Genomic DNA, 20,818 nt, shown 5'->3' on the forward strand with positions numbered 1-20,818 from the left:
GACGGCCGGACATGCAAATCTACTCTTCCCATTGATGTTTTCCAAAAAAGAAAAAAAAAGCACAGCGTTGTGGTTCTGTTGCTCTACTGCGCCACCGTGCGGCATCTAACCTGCTGTGATTCACGGTTTACTATAGCCGTTTTAAGAAAGTCCCCGTGCCTCCCTAAAACACAGGTGTCAAACATAAGGCTCGGGGGCCAGAATCGGCCGACAAAGACTCCAGTCCAGCCCACTTTTAGCTTCATTGTCAGTGAATGAATGTGAATTATGTCTGGGCAGTGAGCTACCAGAACGTTTTTCTGTCATTTTACAAATGTGTTTATTTGTTCTGACAGATGTCTTTCATTTACTACAACTGCATTTCTTTTTCATGTACAACGACTGATACCCACTGTTGAAATTACACTTCTTTTTCTTGTATTAAATGCAATTAAATGTTTAGTTAAATTACTTTACACTGACAGAAGGGGGAGGTTTGCTGGTTCGGCCCACTTAACATCAAAGTGGGCTGTATGTGGCCCACAAGTTTGATATCTCCGCCCTAAGAGGACACCCGCCCATTTTAGCAAGGCACAAAATTTTAACTATATTTTGCAAATATAGTTAAATTAACACTGAATTTCTCCAAGATTACAAGCACTTTCTTTTCAAAGATTTTTAAGAACACAGTATTTTACATATTGTGAAGCAATGATGTAGAAAGTTCGTAGATTGTTCAATGTTAAAAAGTCCATACTGAACACATGGCTGCTTTATTAGTTACACTTTCCTAGCACCAGATCAGACCTTCCTTCAGAACTTCTTTCATTTTTTGTAGCCTATAATCTAAATGTCACAACAGAAACAGAGACTCATCAGACCAGGCGATTTTTTCCAAGCTTTTTTTGTCCAGTTTCGGTGAGCTTGTGGGAATTGTACCCTCAGTTTCCTGTTCTCAGCTAACAGGAGTGGCAGCCGGTGTTTGTAAGTGTTAAGCGTGTATTTTTCTGGCGATATACTTCACAAACTACATCACACACAGCTGTGATGAATACTGTGCTGCAAACAGTGCTCAGATTATATACAAACATGTTGCTGGAGCTTGTCAAAAAACATTTTCAACATCTTATTCTAGAAGAAAAACATACCAGTAAGTCTGCAATAGCCTAATTAAAACTGGTCTGATTAAAACTAGTGACAAAGGTGGCAGTAATTCTGACTATTACATATGTGGGTAGGTATTTTATAAGTGAATCATATATTACATCCTACTTAATGTTGGAGAGGAGAAAGTTTGAGACTGCTTCCATCATGGTCACATTTTTCACCAAAACTGCTACTCACTCTTTGTCTTTACACACAAACAAAATGTAAACAGTGACACCTTCAATGACAATACGTTTTCGCATACGCACCACATTTAACACTTCATAAACGGGTTGGTTCTGGTAGAAATCACCTCACACCGGTCCAATGTTGAGCCTCAGTGAAAGGGCTGAGACCAAGAAAAAAAAAAGGCTAACTCTGCGCCAATAAACTGAAGCCAGCTGCTTCTTACACGCAGAGAAGCACTTCAACTTTCCATTGCGTGAAACTACAAGAGAAGAATGTGCTTTTTCTTCTCTGTACATGTGCAGCGGCCCATTTCCAAGACTCAGGAAAATAAACTTGATTCCAATGCAGAGTGCAGGAACGAGCCGACCTCGCTGTAGGAGCAGCTCAGCAGCTGTACTGTGCAGGACGTCGCGGAGCTCAATGGAAGGATTCAGTTAAAGCCCCCTCCCCAATCTCTCTCTCTCCATCAGGTTTTTATAATGCCAGTGAAGGCCCAATACTTCTGCTCCCATGATTGTGTGAGAGCCTTGCAGGCAGCTGCGTAGTGCTCTAATGGCTTGGTCGCAGACTAAACTGGCAGCACTGCCTTGGAACGAAAATAGTTCCTGGAAAACACAGCTCCATCAATGCCACCATTAGCTCAAATCTAACATTATTTCAGCTCAACTACTATTATTACACGTAACTGTCAATACAAGACCATTGCAGGAAAACGGTGAGGTCAAACATGGCCTCTGGTCACTGACATTTCCCAAAACAGGTCTAAATGTGAAACGGAAAGATCAATAGGGTGTGGAAGAATCATTTGTTTGTAGACACCTGCCAGTAAAGCTCACTTTGTGACAAACACACAAACAATACTGTTTCAGATTTTATTTCATTACAAAAGTAAAACATGCACAGCACACTGCCTTCTAAAGATACAGTGCAGGTATTTGCAATAAATAAGCATGAAAAAGAGCTGACGGTACTTCATGTTATGGAGTTTTATGCCAAGTGCACTTTATAATGCAAGGCCATTATTTTGTAGGGTCCATTAGACTGTCTTCTCTAATTAATCTGATAATCTGGTCATCTCGGCTGGCAGCCATCACATTTAGGTGAAAGCTTTATTCACCAACTCATCAGCAAGCACAAAATGCCTTCTATAAAAACAGGACTCGGCAGTTGGCAGCGTCTGTGATTCAGTGCAGGGGCAGTATCATCACCCCCAAGATAGAAGATACTCGCTCCACTTAAAAATAAGGTGGAGCTCGCAGGCACACCCAGCTGAAGCTGGGAGGACAAACAGAACATGCAGCTCTCCTTGCTTTGTGTGTTTACTTTTACAAAATCTAATCAGAAAGCCTGCACTTCTCTGTGATCAGGTCATTGTTTAATTTCTATCTGTACATAAAAGTAAAGGTCACACTAAAATGTTGTGTTTGGACATCCTTAACAACATCCTCACACTGATGTGAGTGACGTGTAGCAGCAAAAGTCATTTGTGGTCTTTGTTAGAGCACACTGGCAAAGTCTGTTATTATTGACACGATGTACGTCCAATCCAGTGGCTCCACTTGTGGAGTTAAGTGTGACTCTTTTCTGTCTCTGTACTCCTGAGCCACTCTGAGAAAGGCAAATTAAGAAACTTGTCTCAGAACTGCTAAGCCCTAGCCTGCGCTGCATGCCCGGCCTGCCTACGCTGCATGTAGGCGTGGTACACATCGAGGAACATGTCCTTGCACGGTATTTTCGCCTTCAGCTTGGAGCAGATGAGGAAGGAGCCGGCCATCTTGCGGTGGAGGGAGTAGGTCTCCTCAGGTGGAGGGGTGAGGCGGTGGCGGAGCATGACCGGGATGAGGCTCTGAACGCGCTGAGTAGTGCTCTGAGTGCCGAAGTCGAAGGGCTCGGCGGATGCGAAGGCTTCACCGAGAATCATCACCGCTTCCACGTGAGCATCTGCGAAGGCCTGTCGTGGCGCAGGAAGAAGAATTACAGCAGGCATGTTAATGTCAGAGCATTAAGTATGCATGATATCTTGGACTGTATATATAATTACATGCGTTTTCTTTAACTGAGTCATATTTCATATAATAAATGACACTTTAATAGCACACATAGGCTGATACAGGCCAAAAGTACTTGCTTGTCTGCCTTCACACGCATCTGAACTTGAGTGACATCTCATTATAAATCCATAGGGTTTAATAAGCCATATTCCACAATTAAGAGTGTGCTTATGGGAATTTTTGACCATTCTTCCAGAAGCACATTTGTGAGATCAGACACGGATGTTGGACAAGAAGACCTGGCTAACAGTCTTCAATATCTATCGGGTTGAAGTCAAGCCAGTCAAATGGTAAATGGCCTGCATTTGTATAGCGCTTTTCTAGTCCTTAAGGACCCCAAAGCGCTTTACACTACATTCAGTCATTCACCCATTCACACACACACATTCACACACTGGCGATAGCAAGCTACATTGTAGCCACAGCTGCCCTGGGGCGCACTGACAGAGGCGAGGCTGCCGGACACTGGCGCCACCGGGCCCTCTGACCACCACCAGTAGGCAAACATGGGGTTAGTATCTTGCCCAAGGACATTTGTCATGCAGCCAGGAGGCAGCCTGGGATCGAACCACCGACCTTCTGATTAGTGGCTGACCTGCTCTGCCACCTGAGCTACAGCCACCCCATAAAGTCAAGTTCTTCCACACCAAACTCACTCATCTGTGTCTTTAAGGACCTGCTTTGTGCACTGGTGTGCAGCTTCATGGCTGAGTAGCTTTCATTACCATTAACTTCCACTTTGTTAAATATCACAAACAGCTGACTGTGGAATATTTAGCAGAGAGGAAATTTCACGGCTGGACTTGTCGCACACGTGGCATCCTATGACAGTACCACGCTGGAATTTGCTGAGCCATTATTTCTTAAATGTTTGTAGAAGCAGTCTGCATGCCCAGGTGCTTGACCTTATACACCTGTGGCCATGAAAGTAGTTTAGATCTCCTCTTCAAGATCTTCTTCTTGTGCACCTCTAATCTGCTTTTATTGCAGCTGTAATTTTAAGACTGTGTGTAAAATCCACTGTTTCCCTTTGCAACATCTGCTCAAGCGTGTCAAAACAATGATGCTTCAACTTGAGGGGGACCGAGGAGCAAGGAGTCAAATCAGGTGAGTAAAGATTCCAATCGTGTGACCACAAAACTCCTGTTATTTCAGGTTGCTGTTTGCCAGCAAACAACAGCTTAAGTTTTTTCTGCTTAATTTCCTCCCACGCTCCTGACCTGAAGCGCTGCCTTTGGGCTACAACACTGTGGACTCCTCCTGCTTGGTCTCTGGGTTGTAACCAGAGAAATGACTGTCATTAGCAGTTTGATACAGAAGAGATGAAATAGCAGAAGGGCAACCTTAAATGTTTAGAACTGGACTTCCACAGAGCAGCAACTCTGCAAGCAGTCCTCAGGTGCATGACAAGAGACCCTTTAACTTGAAATGAGTCAAAGTTATAAATCAGGTAAGCATCATATTGCATTTATCTACTGAAAACAAAAGGGAGACTAGTGAAACGGGGTAAGAGCATAAGGGCTGTGCGCTGCAGTGAAACAGTGCTGAATGCAAACAAACTGAGAACACAAAAGAGACAAAAACAGATCAAGCATATCAAAAATAAGCAGCAGCAGCGACTAAAATAAAACTACCTTGGCCTCGAAGCCCGTCAGGAATTTCAGGTCCTTGGATTTGGAAAGAACGGTGGCTCGATCGCCGACAGAAGCTGCATAAATCACCTGAGCACACAACACAATCTTGTTTATTTACAGAGCTCCACTTTCAGGCTGAATGTGTGCACATGCATGCGACTGTTCACAATCTTTTTTTTTTGCCTTGGCTGACACAAAATTTAACCAAAGGCTCCGACGTTAAATTATTGAGAGAAACCTTGATGCATAAATCATGTTGCGAGGTTGACTGCGGGCAGATTTATCATACCTGTATGTAGTCGTCTGTGAAGGATTCTGGGTAGCTTCTGCACGCTCCAAAATCCAAAAGAACAACCTAAAGACAAGAGTGAAATGAATCTGCTGTATTTGACATCCCTATTAACATTTAACATTGGTTTAAACATGGCATGACTGCCCCACCTTGTTGGTGTCCGAGTTGTAGAAGAAGTTGGCCCAGTTTGGATCCGTCTGCATGAATCTGAACTCAAACAGCTCCCTGAGACACAGCTGCAGGATGCTGGAACAGATCTGAAGTGGAGAGAAGAGGCTTGTGTTTACCATCATGCTGTCATTTAACAATGTGACATTTCCTTCCACCCTTTGGATCCTATCCTGTGTAGCCCTCTCATAGTGCTGTGATTCCCTGCCACACTGTGTCCACTCTATCTAAAATTTGTTGCCTTACCTCAGCTCTGAAACACATATTTCCACAGTGACACAGAGTATCACTTCCACACTGCACTGTAGGTGCTGCTGAATAATTTACCACCAAGTCATTTTGTTCTGAGAGATTTATATGAATCTGCACTTGTCAGAGTACAACACATGTCAAAACTTATGATTAAATTGCTTTAAATTTTGTTACCAATTATGAATGGAAGGTGAAGACCTCGCAAACTCTACGCATATTTAAATTTAGACTTGGCGACAGGGTAAGTCTTTAACAAAAGCCTCGTATGGGGGCAGAGCTATCCGATCTGCTCCTGCTCATCAGAGGCTTTCAGCTCTAATTGGTTCCTACAATTAGAGCTCCAGACTGTCATGGACCTCTAATTGCAGGCTTCCCAGCCCAGGACTGCCCCGTGGATGATTTTCACTGAGTCTTCTGTAAAACTGGATGACCTTTACTTCACTATGCATATTTTAAACTGAAGCATTTTAATTTGATTTTCTTTTCTTTCTTTTTTTTTTTAACCCAGTTGAGCATCACCACCACAATAACATGTATTCCAGCGCAGTTCAAACCCTAGCACCTAGACATCTGACAAATGAATGAAATTCACCTGACTGTTGAAGTAAAACACACCTGGTTCCTGGTCTCCTGGTCCAGCTCTACGCACATGTCCAGTGGGACGCCCTGCACCAGTTCCATGGCGAGCACCCTCTGGCCTGACAGCTCATCAATCACCTCGGGGACTTGGAAAAACTCATCTCCCTCCAGCAGTGATCTAAAGGCCGAGGTACGAGAGAGAGCAAGAAAAAAAAACCAAAAACTTAATGATTTATGATTAGGTTATTTGCAAAATGGAAAATATGCAAAACCCAAAATATGCAAAATCAATGGCAAATCACACGCAAGTTAAAATTAACTATACCATAACTGCCTGCATTATAATTAAGCAAAGATTACCAAGAAATGCTAAATGTGATGCTTGATTTACTAATTACACTTGAAATATATAATCTGCCACCTCTACTGGTATACTGTACATTATAAAAAAACAATACATCAGCTAGATGTGTACCCAGACAGCTTCGGTTGAATGTATATGTTCTGTGGCAGCTACCAGGACATAAGTATTAAGAATCCACCCTGTAACGTCAGTGTAGCTCAAACGGTACACAGCAGCACAACACCGGCCTGGGTTCAACAGAAACCTACCTGAACTTCTTGGCACATTGTGCTTCCCTCTTATAGTCACACTCCCATGCCAGTTCTCTCTGTAGAACCTCCAAGCTGCTGTCTGCAAACAGACCTGTGGAAAAATAAATGGTGCAAAGAAAACACACAGACCATGTCATCTTCTAACAGAGCAGGGTAGCTTCTGTCTAAAAATAATTCATATACTGCATGAGTATGTAGCAGGGAGAACACAGAAAAAAAATCAACATCAGGTTGTAGGCATTGCATTAAAAGTGTATTTTGGTATACTGGTGGGCTATAGGTAAAAGAAAAATCCAGGCATTATTCAAGCTAAGCCTTGGGTTACCATATTTTTTTATTTAGAGTGTTAATTGGGACAAAAATGAATTAATCCAATAGGGAGCGAGTAATCCCACAGGGCAACAGTCTGTGTCAGAGTTAAAATGTGAGTATTTGCCACCAACAAGCTACGATTGTCTTTGTAAGTGTCTGACAACATTGAAAAGGATCCCCAAAGAGTGTGCCTAACATTCAATATGAGTGTCAGTGTGAAAGCTCAGGGGAGGCACGGAGCTGCAGTGCAAACATGGGTGAGAAATGAAGAGAGATGTTTGGTGAAAGAGTGCAATGTGTACAGTTACCACAAAGAAAATAAACAACTGTAGCTGCACAAAGAAAACTACAGTCACAAAAACGCTACTTGCTTTAGCAAGTGTTGCTGCCACTGGATGAAATGCGAAGAGCTTGCTCCGCGCAGCAAACAGCTCCCATTTACAGATTTTATTTTTATCAGCCGTGTAATTCCCTTCCTGACTTCTCGGTGTGTGGATCAATTTGTTTTTACATCTGACATTTTCTGATCTAGCAACCATTCTATTGAACACTAGGATGTGCATGGCTTTACAGATTATTTCTGCAGATTGCTGAAAAAACACTGAGCCATAAAACTCATCCTGTTTGCTGCAAAGGTTTTTGAGTGGGATATCTACTGCCAGCCAAACTGAAGAAGAAGTCTTAAGAAAAAAAAAGCAGGGAGCAAAAAAAAAAAAAGACCTGCCACAGATGGAGCTGTGCTCATGTCAAGTTATTCATTTGATCTGGCATTAAAGCGTGACGAGAGCGCAACTGACAAAAATAAGCACTTTTACTCTGACATGGACAGATGTCCCCAGGGATCTAATTATTCTCTCCCATCACATATTCTGTCATCTCTCCACTGTGGGTTAATAAAATAAAAGCTTAAAATCCAGCGTGGTCACTCAACTGGTTGCACCAATTATGCTCTGTAGCTACTAGAAGCCATTATGCACCTATAATAACGGTGTCAGCAATCACTTAAACAACACAACTTTGAAAAGGTTTGTGGAAAGCCCTCAAACAGGTAAGTTGAAAACCACATAAACTACATAAATAAACTAATTATTTATTATTTTAGACAATTAATAAATAAATATGCAAATTCTTTATTAATAATGAAAGAATCATTACTGTCTGAAACAAGCCTCTCTTGGATAAAAAGCTAGTTTGACCTGCATCTATAGCACCACCTTGTGGTCTTAAATAGTGGAGACACTGGTTATGATTTACACATGGGTGAAAGTCATAGTATAAAAACTTGCAATGTACAGTTGTTTTAAGATTACAAATAAATAAATAAATAAATAAATGAATAAAAATCAGAATTTCTTATTGACTAAATACATCTTGCTGATTTTGAATCTGCTCTGAGGAAAGTCAGACACAAAAAGGACACTACAGAGTCCTGTAGTTGTTACCTTCTGGCAGAGCCACGCTCATTTTCAGTACTGCCATCAGGTTGTCTATGTCGCTGCGGATGCTCTCTGCCACACCAGGGTACTGAGAAGAATAAGTGACAAACAGATGGTCGAGTCCAATGCAGAGAGTGAAACGCAGACTGCGCAAGTGTGTCGATAAGCTCCTACCTGGATCTTCATGGCGATTTCTCTACCATCTTTTAAAACCCCGTGGTGGACTTGGCCAATAGAAGCTGCAGCGAATGGCTTGTCCTCAAAGGATGAGAGCTTTTCTCGCCAGCCTGGCCCCAGATCCTCCTCCAGAACTTTCTATACAGTCAGAAACACAGATTGCAGCACTGTCATACATCACACTGGGTAATGCTAAAGATCCCGAGCTATAGCACATGTAAGAAAAAGGCTTAAATAAGGTGTTTGGCAACCACGTGCTGCTACAACAGCACTGATCCGACATGAAGGACAGCGCACAATAACAATCATCAAAACACCAAAAAGTGTAGTGAATAATGTTCTTACTGTAGAGATATTTGTACATAGGGCTTCCTGGAAAGCTCAACTTTTTATTACAACAATATAGGCATTTACAAAATATCCAAATGGCCTTTTATGATAAGAAAATAAAAGGCCAAACTGGTGCTGTAGTGTCTACACATTAATCTTTTTGCATAGTAGGTGAAAACTATATGAAATCATCAGAAAATAAAAGCAATGAATACATAGCTGAAGTAGTTGTAAATCCAGTTCCATAACAAGATACTGCATCCAAATAATTGTCCGTCTTTCTGTGTTAGACCTGTAATAGCCTGGTGTACTGGTTTAGAGAGTGCTCTACCTCTTTCCCTGTAACAGCTAGGATAGGCTCCAGCCTCCTACAACCCTGAATTGCATAAGTGGTTAAGGAAACGGATGGATGGGTATTGTTTGAAATCCATTTATGAGTGCCTATGGAGAGTTAAAGAAGTAGATGCTGTAGAGGGTAAACCAGCCACAATGCAGGAGTGGTTATAGGCTCAAAAACAATCATGTTTTTAAGAGACCTGAGCAACTGAGATGCACAAGATATTTAACAGGCAACAGTGTCACCCGCTATGCATGACAGGATACATGTCATACATGTTGATACATGTTGTCCAGTTTGTTCATGTAAATGGGCAGTTATCGTCACACACTGTGGTTAATTATGGAGTTCCACAGGGTTCTGTGCCAAGACCGATTTTATTCACATTGTACATGGTTCCTTCAGGCTGTATCATTAGAAGGCACAGCATACATTTCATTGCTAGGCAGATAGATGATACCCAGCTCTATCTATCCATGAAGCCAGATAACAAAACAATTAGTTAAACTGCAGAAATGCCTTAAAGACATAAAGACCTGGATGACCTCCAGTTTCTGTTAGGATCATTGGTTTTTAGAATCTTGGTTTTGTGTTTGTAATTTCTTTAGACTATATTATTCTTTGTTTTTTTTTTAGATTCTCTAATGTTTTATTTGGCTCTCTTGTATTTTGTTGTGAGTTTTCTTTAGCATTTATTATAACCTTTGTAGTGTCTGCTTATATTCTGGCTCTTCTTATTGGTTTTGGAACATTTCATTATTATCTTTTTGTGATCCCTTTGTTTCCCCAGTCAGCCCCCCCATGTCTGTCCGCTCTGCATGTCTTAGTCAGTTTCTGTACAAGATGATTCCTGTTTTACTGTGATAGTCTCTTGTCTCGTGTGCGTTATGTTCAGTCTAACTTCCCTTGTCTTGTTATTCATGATTTCCTGCCCGGAAGTGTCTCCACTTCCCCTAATCACCCTCCTGCTTATAGACAGTATCTGTCTCCCTCTGTCCTTCGTCAGTGTACTGTTCATTTCATTTCCCTGGTGTAGTCCGTTTCCTGGTCTTCGTTCCCTAGCATCTCAGCTCCTTAGTGAGTTTCATTTGGCTTAGTTTTGTGTTTTGCCTCATGAGATTTTTATCAGCTCAATAAAGGGCTCGCCTTTTTAAAAACTGCCACCTGCCTGTGTTGCACCTTGGGTCCTCACACATCATATTCTGACAATTTCCTGCTTCTAAGATTAGATAAAACTGGTCGTGGCAGATGGCTGCCCCTTCCTGAGCCTGGTTCTACCAGAGGTTTCTTCCACTTAAAGAGGTGGGGGGGGGGGTTCCTTTCCACTGTTGCCAACTACTTGCTCATGGTAGGGTCACCCTATTGTTGGGGTTTTCTCTCTATTATTATAATAAGGTCTTTCCCCTTACAGTCTTGAGGAGACTGTTGTTTTCATTTCAAGCTTTGCAAATAAAACTGAATTGAAATAATTGTGTGAAAATAGCTGAAGAGCCAGTAACAGGTCTTGGGCTTACAGTCATCTGCCATGTGGGCATGAAGTCTGCACTCTGTCGGACCCTCTCAAAGATCTTCTGCAGTTGGGGGTTGATAAAGGAGTTGTCTGAAGAGAAAAAGCCACTGTCAGAAAAATCCTGTGAGGACATCTAAAAGAGCATTTTGCGTGCAGCCCGTGTTACAGCGTGTACCTTGTATGCTGAGCATCTGGCCTATCTTGAGAGCAGCTCCACGGACCTTACACAGAGTGCTGACTATTCTCTCAGCATTGGCCTCTGACAGGAAGGGAGAGTCGAGCAGGGAGCTTACATCTGTAAACAGAAGCAGTGTTAGTAATGATATTAGCTGCAACATATTAAGAGTATCATAGCATGACAGAAGTCATTTATTTCATTTAAACTGCTGCATGTAAATAAGCTCTGGCCTTAAACTGAGACAACTGTGGATAGTGGAGCATAAAAGCTGAGGCAGTGGTACATCATCAAGCACTGCTCATTTAACACATATTACAGGGAGTGCAGAATTATTAGGCAAATGAGTATTTTGTCCACATCATCCTCTTCATGCATGTTGTCTTACTCCAAGCTGTATAGGCTCGAAAGCCTACTACCAATTAAGCATATTAGGTGATGTGCATCTCTGTAATGAGAAGGGGTGTGGTCTAATGACATCAACACCCTATATCAGGTGTGCATAATTATTAGGCAACGTCCTTTCCTTTGGCAAAATGGGTCAAAAGAAGGACTTGACAGGCTCAGAAAAGTCAAAAATAGTGAGATATCTTGCAGAGGGATGCAGCAGTCTCAAAATTGCAAAGCTTCTGAAGCGTGATCATCGAACAATCAAGCGTTTCATTCAAAATAGTCAACAGGGTCGCAAGAAGCGTGTGGAAAAACCAAGGCGCAAAATAACTGCCCATGAACTGAGAAAAGTCAAGCGTGCAGCTGCCAAGATGCCACTTGCCACCAGTTTGGCCATATTTCAGAGCTGCAACATCACTGGAGTGCCCAAAAGCACAAGGTGTGCAATACTCAGAGACATGGCCAAGGTAAGAAAGGCTGAAAGACGACCACCACTGAACACGACACACAAGCTGAAACGTCAAGACTGGGCCAAGAAATATCTCAAGACTGATTTTTCTAAGGTGTTATGGACTGATGAAATGAGAGTGAGTCTTGATGGGTCAGATGGATGGGCCCGTGGCTGGATTGGTAAAGGGCAGAGCGCTCCAGTCCGACTCAGACGCCAGCAAGGTGGAGGTGGAGTACTGGTTTGGGCTGGTATCATCAAAGATGAGCTTGTGGGGCCTTTTCGGGTTGAGGATGGAGTCAAGCTCAACTCCCAGTCCTACTGCCAGTTTCTGGAAGACACCTTCTTCAAGCAGTGGTACAGGAAGAAGTCTGCATCCTTCAAGAAAAACATGATTTTCATGCAGGACAATGCTCCATCACACGCGTCCAAGTACTCCACAGCGTGGCTGGCAAGAAAGGGTATAAAAGAAGAAAAACTAATGACATGGCCACCTTGTTCACCTGATCTGAACCCCATTGAGAACCTGTGGTCCATCATCAAATGTGAGATTTACAAGGAGGGAAAACAGTACACCTCTCTGAACAGTGTCTGGGAGGCTGTGGTTGCTGCTGCACGCAATGTTGATGGTGAACAGATCAAAACACTGACAGAATCCATGGATGGCAGGCTTTTGAGTGTCCTTGCAAAGAAAGGTGGCTATATTGGTCGCTGATTTGTTTTTGTTTTGTTTTTGAATGTCAGAAATGTATATTTGTGAATGTGGAGATGTTATATTGGTTTCACTGGTAAAAATAAATAATTGAAATGGGTATATATTTGTTTTTTGTTAAGTTGCCTAATAATTATGCACAGTAATAGTCACCTGCACACACAGATATCCCCCTAAAATAGCTAAAACTAAAAACAAACTGAAAACTACTTCCAAAAACATTCAGCTTTGATATTAATGAGTTTTTTGGGTTCATTGAGAACATGGTTGTTGTTCAATAATAAAATTATTCCTCAAAAATACAACTTTCCTAATAATTCTGCACTCCCTGTAAAGCCGTTATAAATTCTTGTTAGCATATCTGATCTAAAGCCTGTCCTGGGCCTATCGGGTATTGACACATTAGAAACAACTCAAGGTTTAACAGGCGTCCATCTGTCTGCTGAATCTGCCAAGAGTCTAGGACACAAGGCTCGTTTACAGGATGGAAGGAGAGAACAGCAGTAAAACATCTTTACCTGCTTTTTGTTTGCCTCCTAGTGACTGCTTTGCCACTTCTGCAATGGCACCGATTCCCAGCCCTACCGCCAATCCTGCAGCAGAGGGACAGAAGCAATTTTAACTGCAGGGCCCTTGAAGACATGCTAGAGGAAACCACCAATCCCACACAGATGCTGCTGCTATGTAGCAGGATGGAAGTATACTCCACTACCCCACATATTTTACCACACCTTTAACTCTTCTTGACTTCTGATGATTAAGAAGCAAGAATTTTATTTTTATTGTAACAGTGGTAAGCTAATAACCAACAGTTGTCAATGAGAAAACAAATAAAATATTGTTAATAGACTCCAAGAATATCCATAAGTGACTGAATGTGTCTCATCAGAACTGTTGGGTTTACATTGAAGGCTTCATAATGGGATTGATTTGTAGATTTCACACCATAGGCTCAAGGTTACATTAGTATTCAGGAAATTCCTCACATGAAGCACAATTTCACAGATTCTAAGTGGGGAAAAGAGCCTCCAACATTTCAATCAGCAGTCAAATCACTAAACAATAGTGACGGCAGAATGGACCATACATGCCTCAACAAGTCAACTAATCAAAAAGTTTTTTGTTTGTTTTTTTTAAACAGGAAAAAAAGAAAACACTCAACACCAGAGCTTCAAAGTACTGACGAGTCATTTCTCCAGTTACTTACTGAACATTTTTTTCTGAAATTTTCATTTAAAATCTATTTTTGTGGTGTAAGAAAAATTCATTCAGTTGTGTCTTTGTCCACACCTGACATCATGGAACATATTGCATTTATTAAGCAAAGCCCCCCCCTTTTTTATTTCTTTACAACTAAAGATGGTCACTGAGTGATGATTCAAGTCATTCTTATGTCACCACTTGATAAACTTGGGTTTCCCAGCTTAGACATTTTAGTGAACGATCATCTTTGTCCGACGGCTCCTGGAGTCAATTTGAAACCCAGAGACAAACTGAGCAGGTAAACAAAAACAGATTATTCTCACCCCCGAAATTAACCAGCCTGCTGATTCTTGTGGCGGGCACCTTTCTCTCTTTGGCACGGTCGCTCAGCTGCAGAAAGTCAAACATGTGAATGAAAAAAATGTTATTAATAATATCTGTAGTGGTGACTGACTCTTTTCCAACTCTTCCAGCATCTCACTTTACTGCAGAAATATGACTAAAAAGACCTCGTGAACTCTGGGAACAATGACATGTGGGTGGAAGAGAAAAAATATATACCTTTCACAGAACACACATAAAGAAATCATTATTAAAATATAATTTAAACAAACACTAAAAGTCAAAAAGACTGAATATGTACACAAACTTATTAGATAAATATTATGGGTTTTGACCATCTGTTCATTCACTCAAATAAGATGAAATGTATGAACTCAAAGTAATATAACGATATACATCCACAATAATGCATATTATTAATTGTATCTGTCTGCATGTGTGTGTACAGTTAGCTCCATAAGCATTCTCTGTTTGCATTCCCACATGACATGAATCAAATAATGCACTGATATGAAGTGCAGACTTTTTAAATTCAAGGTCTTTAACAAAAGTATTGCATTAACCGTTTAGGAATTCACATCACTTTTAGATACATTTTCAGAGGCCCAAACATAACAGGACAAACATAATAAAGCCCATCCAGAATATATGGATTCTTTTGAATATTTGGATGAAATTTTTTTGCAGTACACAACTGCCTGAAGCCTACAATCCATGGACATCACCAAATGCTGTGTTTCCTTACTTGCTCTGCTGGGCCTTTATTGCAGCTGAATCCAGTTGCTGTTTGTTTGCGGGTCTCTATGAATTCATTTTTGTATTTGATAATTGAAACTCTGTTCTAATGGGTTGGGATGAGATGGTCATTGAACAATCTCCATCGAGAAACTCTTGGTAGCTTCTGCAGTTTACTTTGGGTCAAGACATTTGGTTGAATCTAATCAGAGCACACACAGCACCATATTGTAAACCCTCTGCACTTCCATCCATCAAGGCATCTTTTGACTGTAGACTTTGATGATGATAAGCATACGTCCACAAGGGTCGAGGTGTGCCTCAACTTAGTTGATGTGACGTTGACCATTTAGTTGTCTTCTGGGGTTTTTTGGGCCTTTTTGTTATTGCTGAGCTGGTCAGTTCATCCAATACATTTAAGTTTTTCTTTTAGGTTTGATGAAGTGTTAATCAATGAAGTGTTAATGAAAAGGATCAGAACACAATGCAAAAATAAAGGCAGAGCCCTGTTAATTTTATTTTGTGTTCTGTTTTGGTACCATTTTTTAATAAATTTGTTTGATTTGCCTTCTGATTTGCATTCAGTTTAGGTAAATGAGGACCATTTTATATTGATGCCAAGATTTTTACATTAGCAGGAATGTCACACAACATGATTGTAAAAGCAGAGTTATGCTTATCTGACAATGAAATAAAAATATTTTTAGGAGCCACTAAAGTAATCGTGCAGGACTATATAACACTTTTATTAAACCCAATGAATTAAAGCTGAATGTCTGCAGCTCAGTCACACTCTTATCATTTTGTTTAATTCCATTGTGGTGGTGTACAGAGGCAAAACCACAAAACCTTTCATTGTTCAAAACCTTTTGGACCTGACTATTTGCACACGGGCGTCCTCAAACCAACCTTCTGTTTGACAGGTTTGGCCAATGCCTGCTTTGCCTCCCGGGCTTTCTTGATGTCCTCAGGTGTGAGCTTGGCCACAACAGTGTTGTGGCGAGACCTGCTCTGGAAGTAGTACCGGTGGAGGGCTGAGGTGTTGTGAAGGAAGCGAGCACCCTGCCCAGGCCAGCCTGCGCTGCCTCCTGCCATTCCTGATTTAGGAGATACCCCTAATGCAGAGAGAAGAAAAAAAAATACAATACTTAAGGGCCAATAACTGGCTGAAATATACACGCCACGTGGTATGGAGGCCTTAAGGATGCTATTTTCTTTTTTTAAAATGTGTATTTGTTAAACTTAAAAAGACCAGTACCTAAATAAATGGTTTCTTTATATTTGTTGAGGCAAACATTCTGGATAAAAAGGAGCAATGCTGGAAACCAAACAATACCATTTCTATATTCTTACCGTAAACCTCTGTTAGTGCATCCGATATTCGATAAACACTCAGTAATACCTGTGTGCATCTGTGCTGCAGGTCCCGTTTCTGTTTGGCTGTGCTCCCCTTCAGCAGGGGGGAAATGGGACCCCACAGCCCATTTGGCTGCTTCTTCAGGGTCCATATTCTCCCAGCCCTCCGCATCTGGAAACACATCCTCCTGTACTGACTGCTGCTGCTGCACAAACACACACACGCACGCACGCATGCACACACACAAAAAGAAATTGCTGAGTGAACTATTGTAGTGCCGGTTTAGGGAGCAGTGTAATCCAAGTTTTTGTAGCTATAATTTGCAGATTGTGGGTTTGCAGCCCTCTCTCATTTAAAAGAGCATCAGTAAGTGACTGAAGTCATTATTTACAGGTAACAAGACAAAAAAATATACAATGACATGTCAAGTTTTAGCCTGTCAGATGAAATGTTGTATAGGTTAGAACTTTTGCTTATAATCAGGTTCAGGTTAGGTTAAGAGTTTGGCACTTTTATCTACCCCTTCAGAAGTAAAAGGTTTGGGAATACAGAAATGTCAGTGAACAGTCTCACAAAAATGTGAGTACCTATATGTCTGCCTCTTCCACTACACACAGATTGAAGCAGGCAGCAACCTTTAACTAAAGGGGATTAAATCAGCTGTTTTCAAGACAAGCAAAGAACAGAGTGTTTTGTTTATTTGTTTTTTAATTATGACATTAATGGCTCCTTTTATGTTTGACTTGTTTTGCATTTAGAGCTTATTTTTCACTTTTTGCTTATTTTTCAGTTAAATTCACCTGACTGCTGCCACCCATAAATGTGCCAACCAGTCCTTCTACCACATCCTGAGCAACTTTGACCCCTGCTCCCAGGGCAGAGTTGCAGGCCATTAATTGGAGCTGCTCGCCTTGAGTGGAGACCAGTGAAGAGCCCACTTTACCAGCTCCTCGCAGCACCTTCAGGACTTCTGACAGCATCACTTCAAACACAGAGGAGGGAGAGAGGAGGACTCAAGTTACAGGTTATGAGACGTTTGAGTGACAATACAGGAAAATGCCAGCATACAAAACAGCAAACACACACACCATACTCTAAAATTGATAATTTATAGAAAATGTAGAAGTTTGAGACCTCAGATATAAATGTAAAAGAAATAGTTCTGGGCAAAAACTGCAAGATGATCATCACCCCGTTTAACCTTGAATATACACAGCTGCCCATTTTATAAGAGGGAGGTGTCACGTGTAGCCTCCTAACTGTAAGCCACACCACATATAGGCTAAGTATGTTTGCAAGAAATGTCAGAATTAAAGAAAACGACACATGCATCCAACTGGGAATGTCAAGTAGCTATTAAGTTAGCTCCTGGTGTTATCCAGGTTGTGTAACTCGTGGACTCGCAGACTAGCTAGCTAACGGTATCTAAATTAGACCCAAGTTAACAACAGGTATACGGAGAAGTGCTGAATGAAAACAAAATAATGTTCCCAAATTAAGTAACTCACTTTTTTCCTATCGCTATTTTTCCAGGTTTATCTCAGTGGCTGCCCACTTCCACGACTGCAGAGTGGAATGATCTATTTTGCAACGAGTCGACACCCGGAAGTTAAAATTTGACTAACATGACTGCGAACCAATCACAGGGTGAATAGGCGTGAAGAAAGACGGGAAGCGTATTCGTTTAACGAATGGTAGTGCAGAACGCCAGCCTATAGGAAGGTTGTATCTGAACTGTCTGTCCAATTACAAACCGTATTAGGCGGGACTGAGCGGAGCAGCTACCAATGAGAAGCAGGGGTGTCATGCGTGTAGTTATGGTTACCAAACCGGAGAATTGAATTAATACGCAGACGTTTTCTTTTCATTTATAAAATTCAGGTAAAGTTGAGAGATTTTGTTCAAAGTATTTGTCCCTTTGTCTGTTTGCACCTGCCCCACCATTATCTGCCATAATATACTGACCTTTTGCACATATATGTATATACTTCTTCACTTTTTCAAATAGCAACTTAAAGATGTTCAACACATTGTTTTTCACTTCTACTATTCTTTAGAATGAAACATATTTATTACTGTAACCAGACTGCATTTATTTAGACATCAGTCATTACTTTATGGTTGAATTTTGTCCTTCCGTGAGGCTGACATACAGTACTGCTAGGGGCAGTCAGGTCTCTTCATGCGTGTAAATGCAGAGAGAAGGTCTTTCTGCAGTGTGAATCATTTGGGGGGTGTTTTCAGCTAGTTTTCATTTTGGTATTTATTTATGACAGAATTCCCATGGGCCCCATGATCCCTCTTGTGTCACCACTTTTATGTTTTTTTTTTGTTATTTATTTATTTATTTATTTTACAACCAACATTTCTATTTTACACAGAAAAAAGGGAATCCAATGAAAAATCTGACGTTACATTATGGATTTAGAAAATGTTCCTGCTGTAATTATGGGTGGTCTATTGATCAAGTGGAGCTGCTGTGACAGCTGTTATTAGGCTGACACTGAGAGTTATTGCACATTTTATGAAATTGCTGGGCAGTAAAACTTTATGCTCTGTATTAACTAGATCTGTATAATTAATAAAAACGATTAAAAGTTAAATGTTTTAACTATGGTCCTGATCCAGGCTGGTAAACAAAATTGCAGATGGATTATTGAAATATGTCCAAAAATAAATGACTATAAGCCAAAAAAAAAAGACTGTACAATTCTAATGAGTTTGAAAGCCAATATTTGACATGATCACCTTTATTCTTCAACACAGTCTGAACAGAATGTCTTTAATTAGTCTTCAGGAATAGTTCTCCAGGCTCCTTGAAGGACATTCAAAGCTCTTCTTTGGATGTTTCTGCACTTTGTTGGCATCACACGCTATATTATGCCTGTCAAACTGTGTTATCTTTCATTTTTCATAGATTCAACTAAAACTAGTAGTGTTTTTTGCAGACTGCTTGTAATAAAGTATCTAAAGATATAATTTAAAATTGCTTATTTGCTAAATTGTCTGCTATGTCTAGACACAACACTGGTTAATCCCTTGAGTTTGGCACTTTTTTATGCTTAAATTACTCAGTGTTTACTATCTTAACAAAACAAAAACATCCCTAATCACTGCACAATACAATAAAAACTGTTACCACTGATTAACTTTAAATAACAAACAATTGGTTCTTTTTATAGATATGGATATTTTATGGATAGTTCTACTACCTGATGAGTTACAGTTTAAGTTACACGCTGGTATGTCACTGGATGCTGTCACATATATGATACTGGCATGATATGGTTCCACTGGTCCACCGAGACTGAGACCTAACCCATCACCCCAAACAGTTGTGGCTGATGGCTGACTCAACCTGAGTCTGGTTTTGCCAGAGTTTTCTCCCTGTTATAAATGGGAGTTTTTCCATCCCACTGTTGCCAAGTACTTGTTGTTTGGTGCTATATAAATATAATTGAATTGAAAGTAATTGAATTAAGATAGAAAGGTCACTGAAAATTTATATAAAGCTGCTTTGAATAGACCTGTGATGCAACATTTCTGGCCCAATAGAACGACAGTGCCCCAATCCATCGGACCTGAAAAGTCTCTGAATGGTTTGATGAGTGTGAAAATCATGGAAATCATATGATACAGCCTGTGCAGTCACCAGATCTCAACTCAGCTGAACATTTATGAAAGATTTGATCAGTACCATAAACCATATCATCAAAACACCAGTATGTCTTTAAACAGTGTTTTCCAATGTTTCCAAGTAGGTTACCAGATACTTGGCCCAACAAGCAGTATAGCACAGATTAAGTCAAAGCATAGTTGTTTTTTTGTTTTTTAACATTGATAGTGATGACATAAGCAAAAAAGATGCTGACATTTATGCACACATAAAGCTGCGGCATCTAGCCCTCTGCTGGACTGACATGGTGCTGCTGGAGGCTTTTACACAGCTGTTTCTGAAAAGCAAATGTGCAAAAGATACTGACCACTATAATACACAATCTATATTTATCAGAGACAGCATTTAATTATGTGTGTGCATTATGGGTGTGTGAGAGTATTTTAAATATAGTAGTGAGTAACAGCCAGTGCTGCTGTGAGTTTTATTTACTTGGACACACCTACAGCTTTTGGAAGATAAAATGAAACTTTAATGATCCCTGTAACCAAACTGGGTCACTGCGGCACAAGACAGTGTTGGAAACTGGGTATAAAAATGGAAACAAATCAGTCAATTTGGCACAACATTGTTGATTTCAGCTTGCGGAACATGATTGTGAACAATGAGATGTGTCGGATAACAGCAGGAGGACTTCCACAATGGAAATTTAAAAAAACAAATACAAACAAATTGTAGAAGATATGACAATATGCAAATGATTATCTAGCCAAAAAATGAAAAATGCTGATTTGGACATATTAAGTCACAGAAAGTATAGAAAAGGTGCAGAG

At 40.6% G+C, this 20,818-nt stretch overlaps 1 protein-coding gene across 3 annotated transcripts; it reads right to left on the reverse strand.

The window, feature by feature from the left end:
- Positions 1-2,172: 2,172 nt before the first annotated feature.
- On the reverse strand, positions 2,173-18,004 carry coq8b (coenzyme Q8B). Of its 3 annotated transcripts, none has more exons than XM_040024193.1 (16): positions 17,878-18,004; positions 17,170-17,351; positions 16,415-16,571; positions 15,922-16,127; positions 14,259-14,325; positions 13,251-13,325; positions 11,183-11,302; positions 11,012-11,097; positions 8,828-8,968; positions 8,660-8,741; positions 6,903-6,996; positions 6,327-6,468; positions 5,441-5,548; positions 5,289-5,354; positions 5,000-5,086; positions 2,173-3,265 (listed from the first exon to the last, which is right to left on the reverse strand). In XM_040024193.1, coding segments are annotated over exons 1-16 (1,920 nt in total). In that variant the 5' UTR covers positions 17,879-18,004; the 3' UTR covers positions 2,173-2,959. The 3 variants fall into 3 exon arrangements, with proteins under 3 accessions (XP_039880127.1, XP_039880119.1, XP_039880138.1); XM_040024185.1 differs by having other exon boundaries at positions 16,415-16,574; XM_040024204.1 differs by lacking the exon at positions 17,878-18,004 and having other exon boundaries at positions 16,415-16,574; positions 17,280-17,339.
- Positions 18,005-20,818: the final 2,814 nt, after the last annotated feature.

The sequence above is a fragment of the Simochromis diagramma genome, unplaced genomic scaffold, assembly GCF_900408965.1.
Source record: "Simochromis diagramma unplaced genomic scaffold, fSimDia1.1 OVJJ01000348.1, whole genome shotgun sequence".
Lineage (NCBI taxonomy): Eukaryota > Metazoa > Chordata > Actinopteri > Cichliformes > Cichlidae > Simochromis > Simochromis diagramma.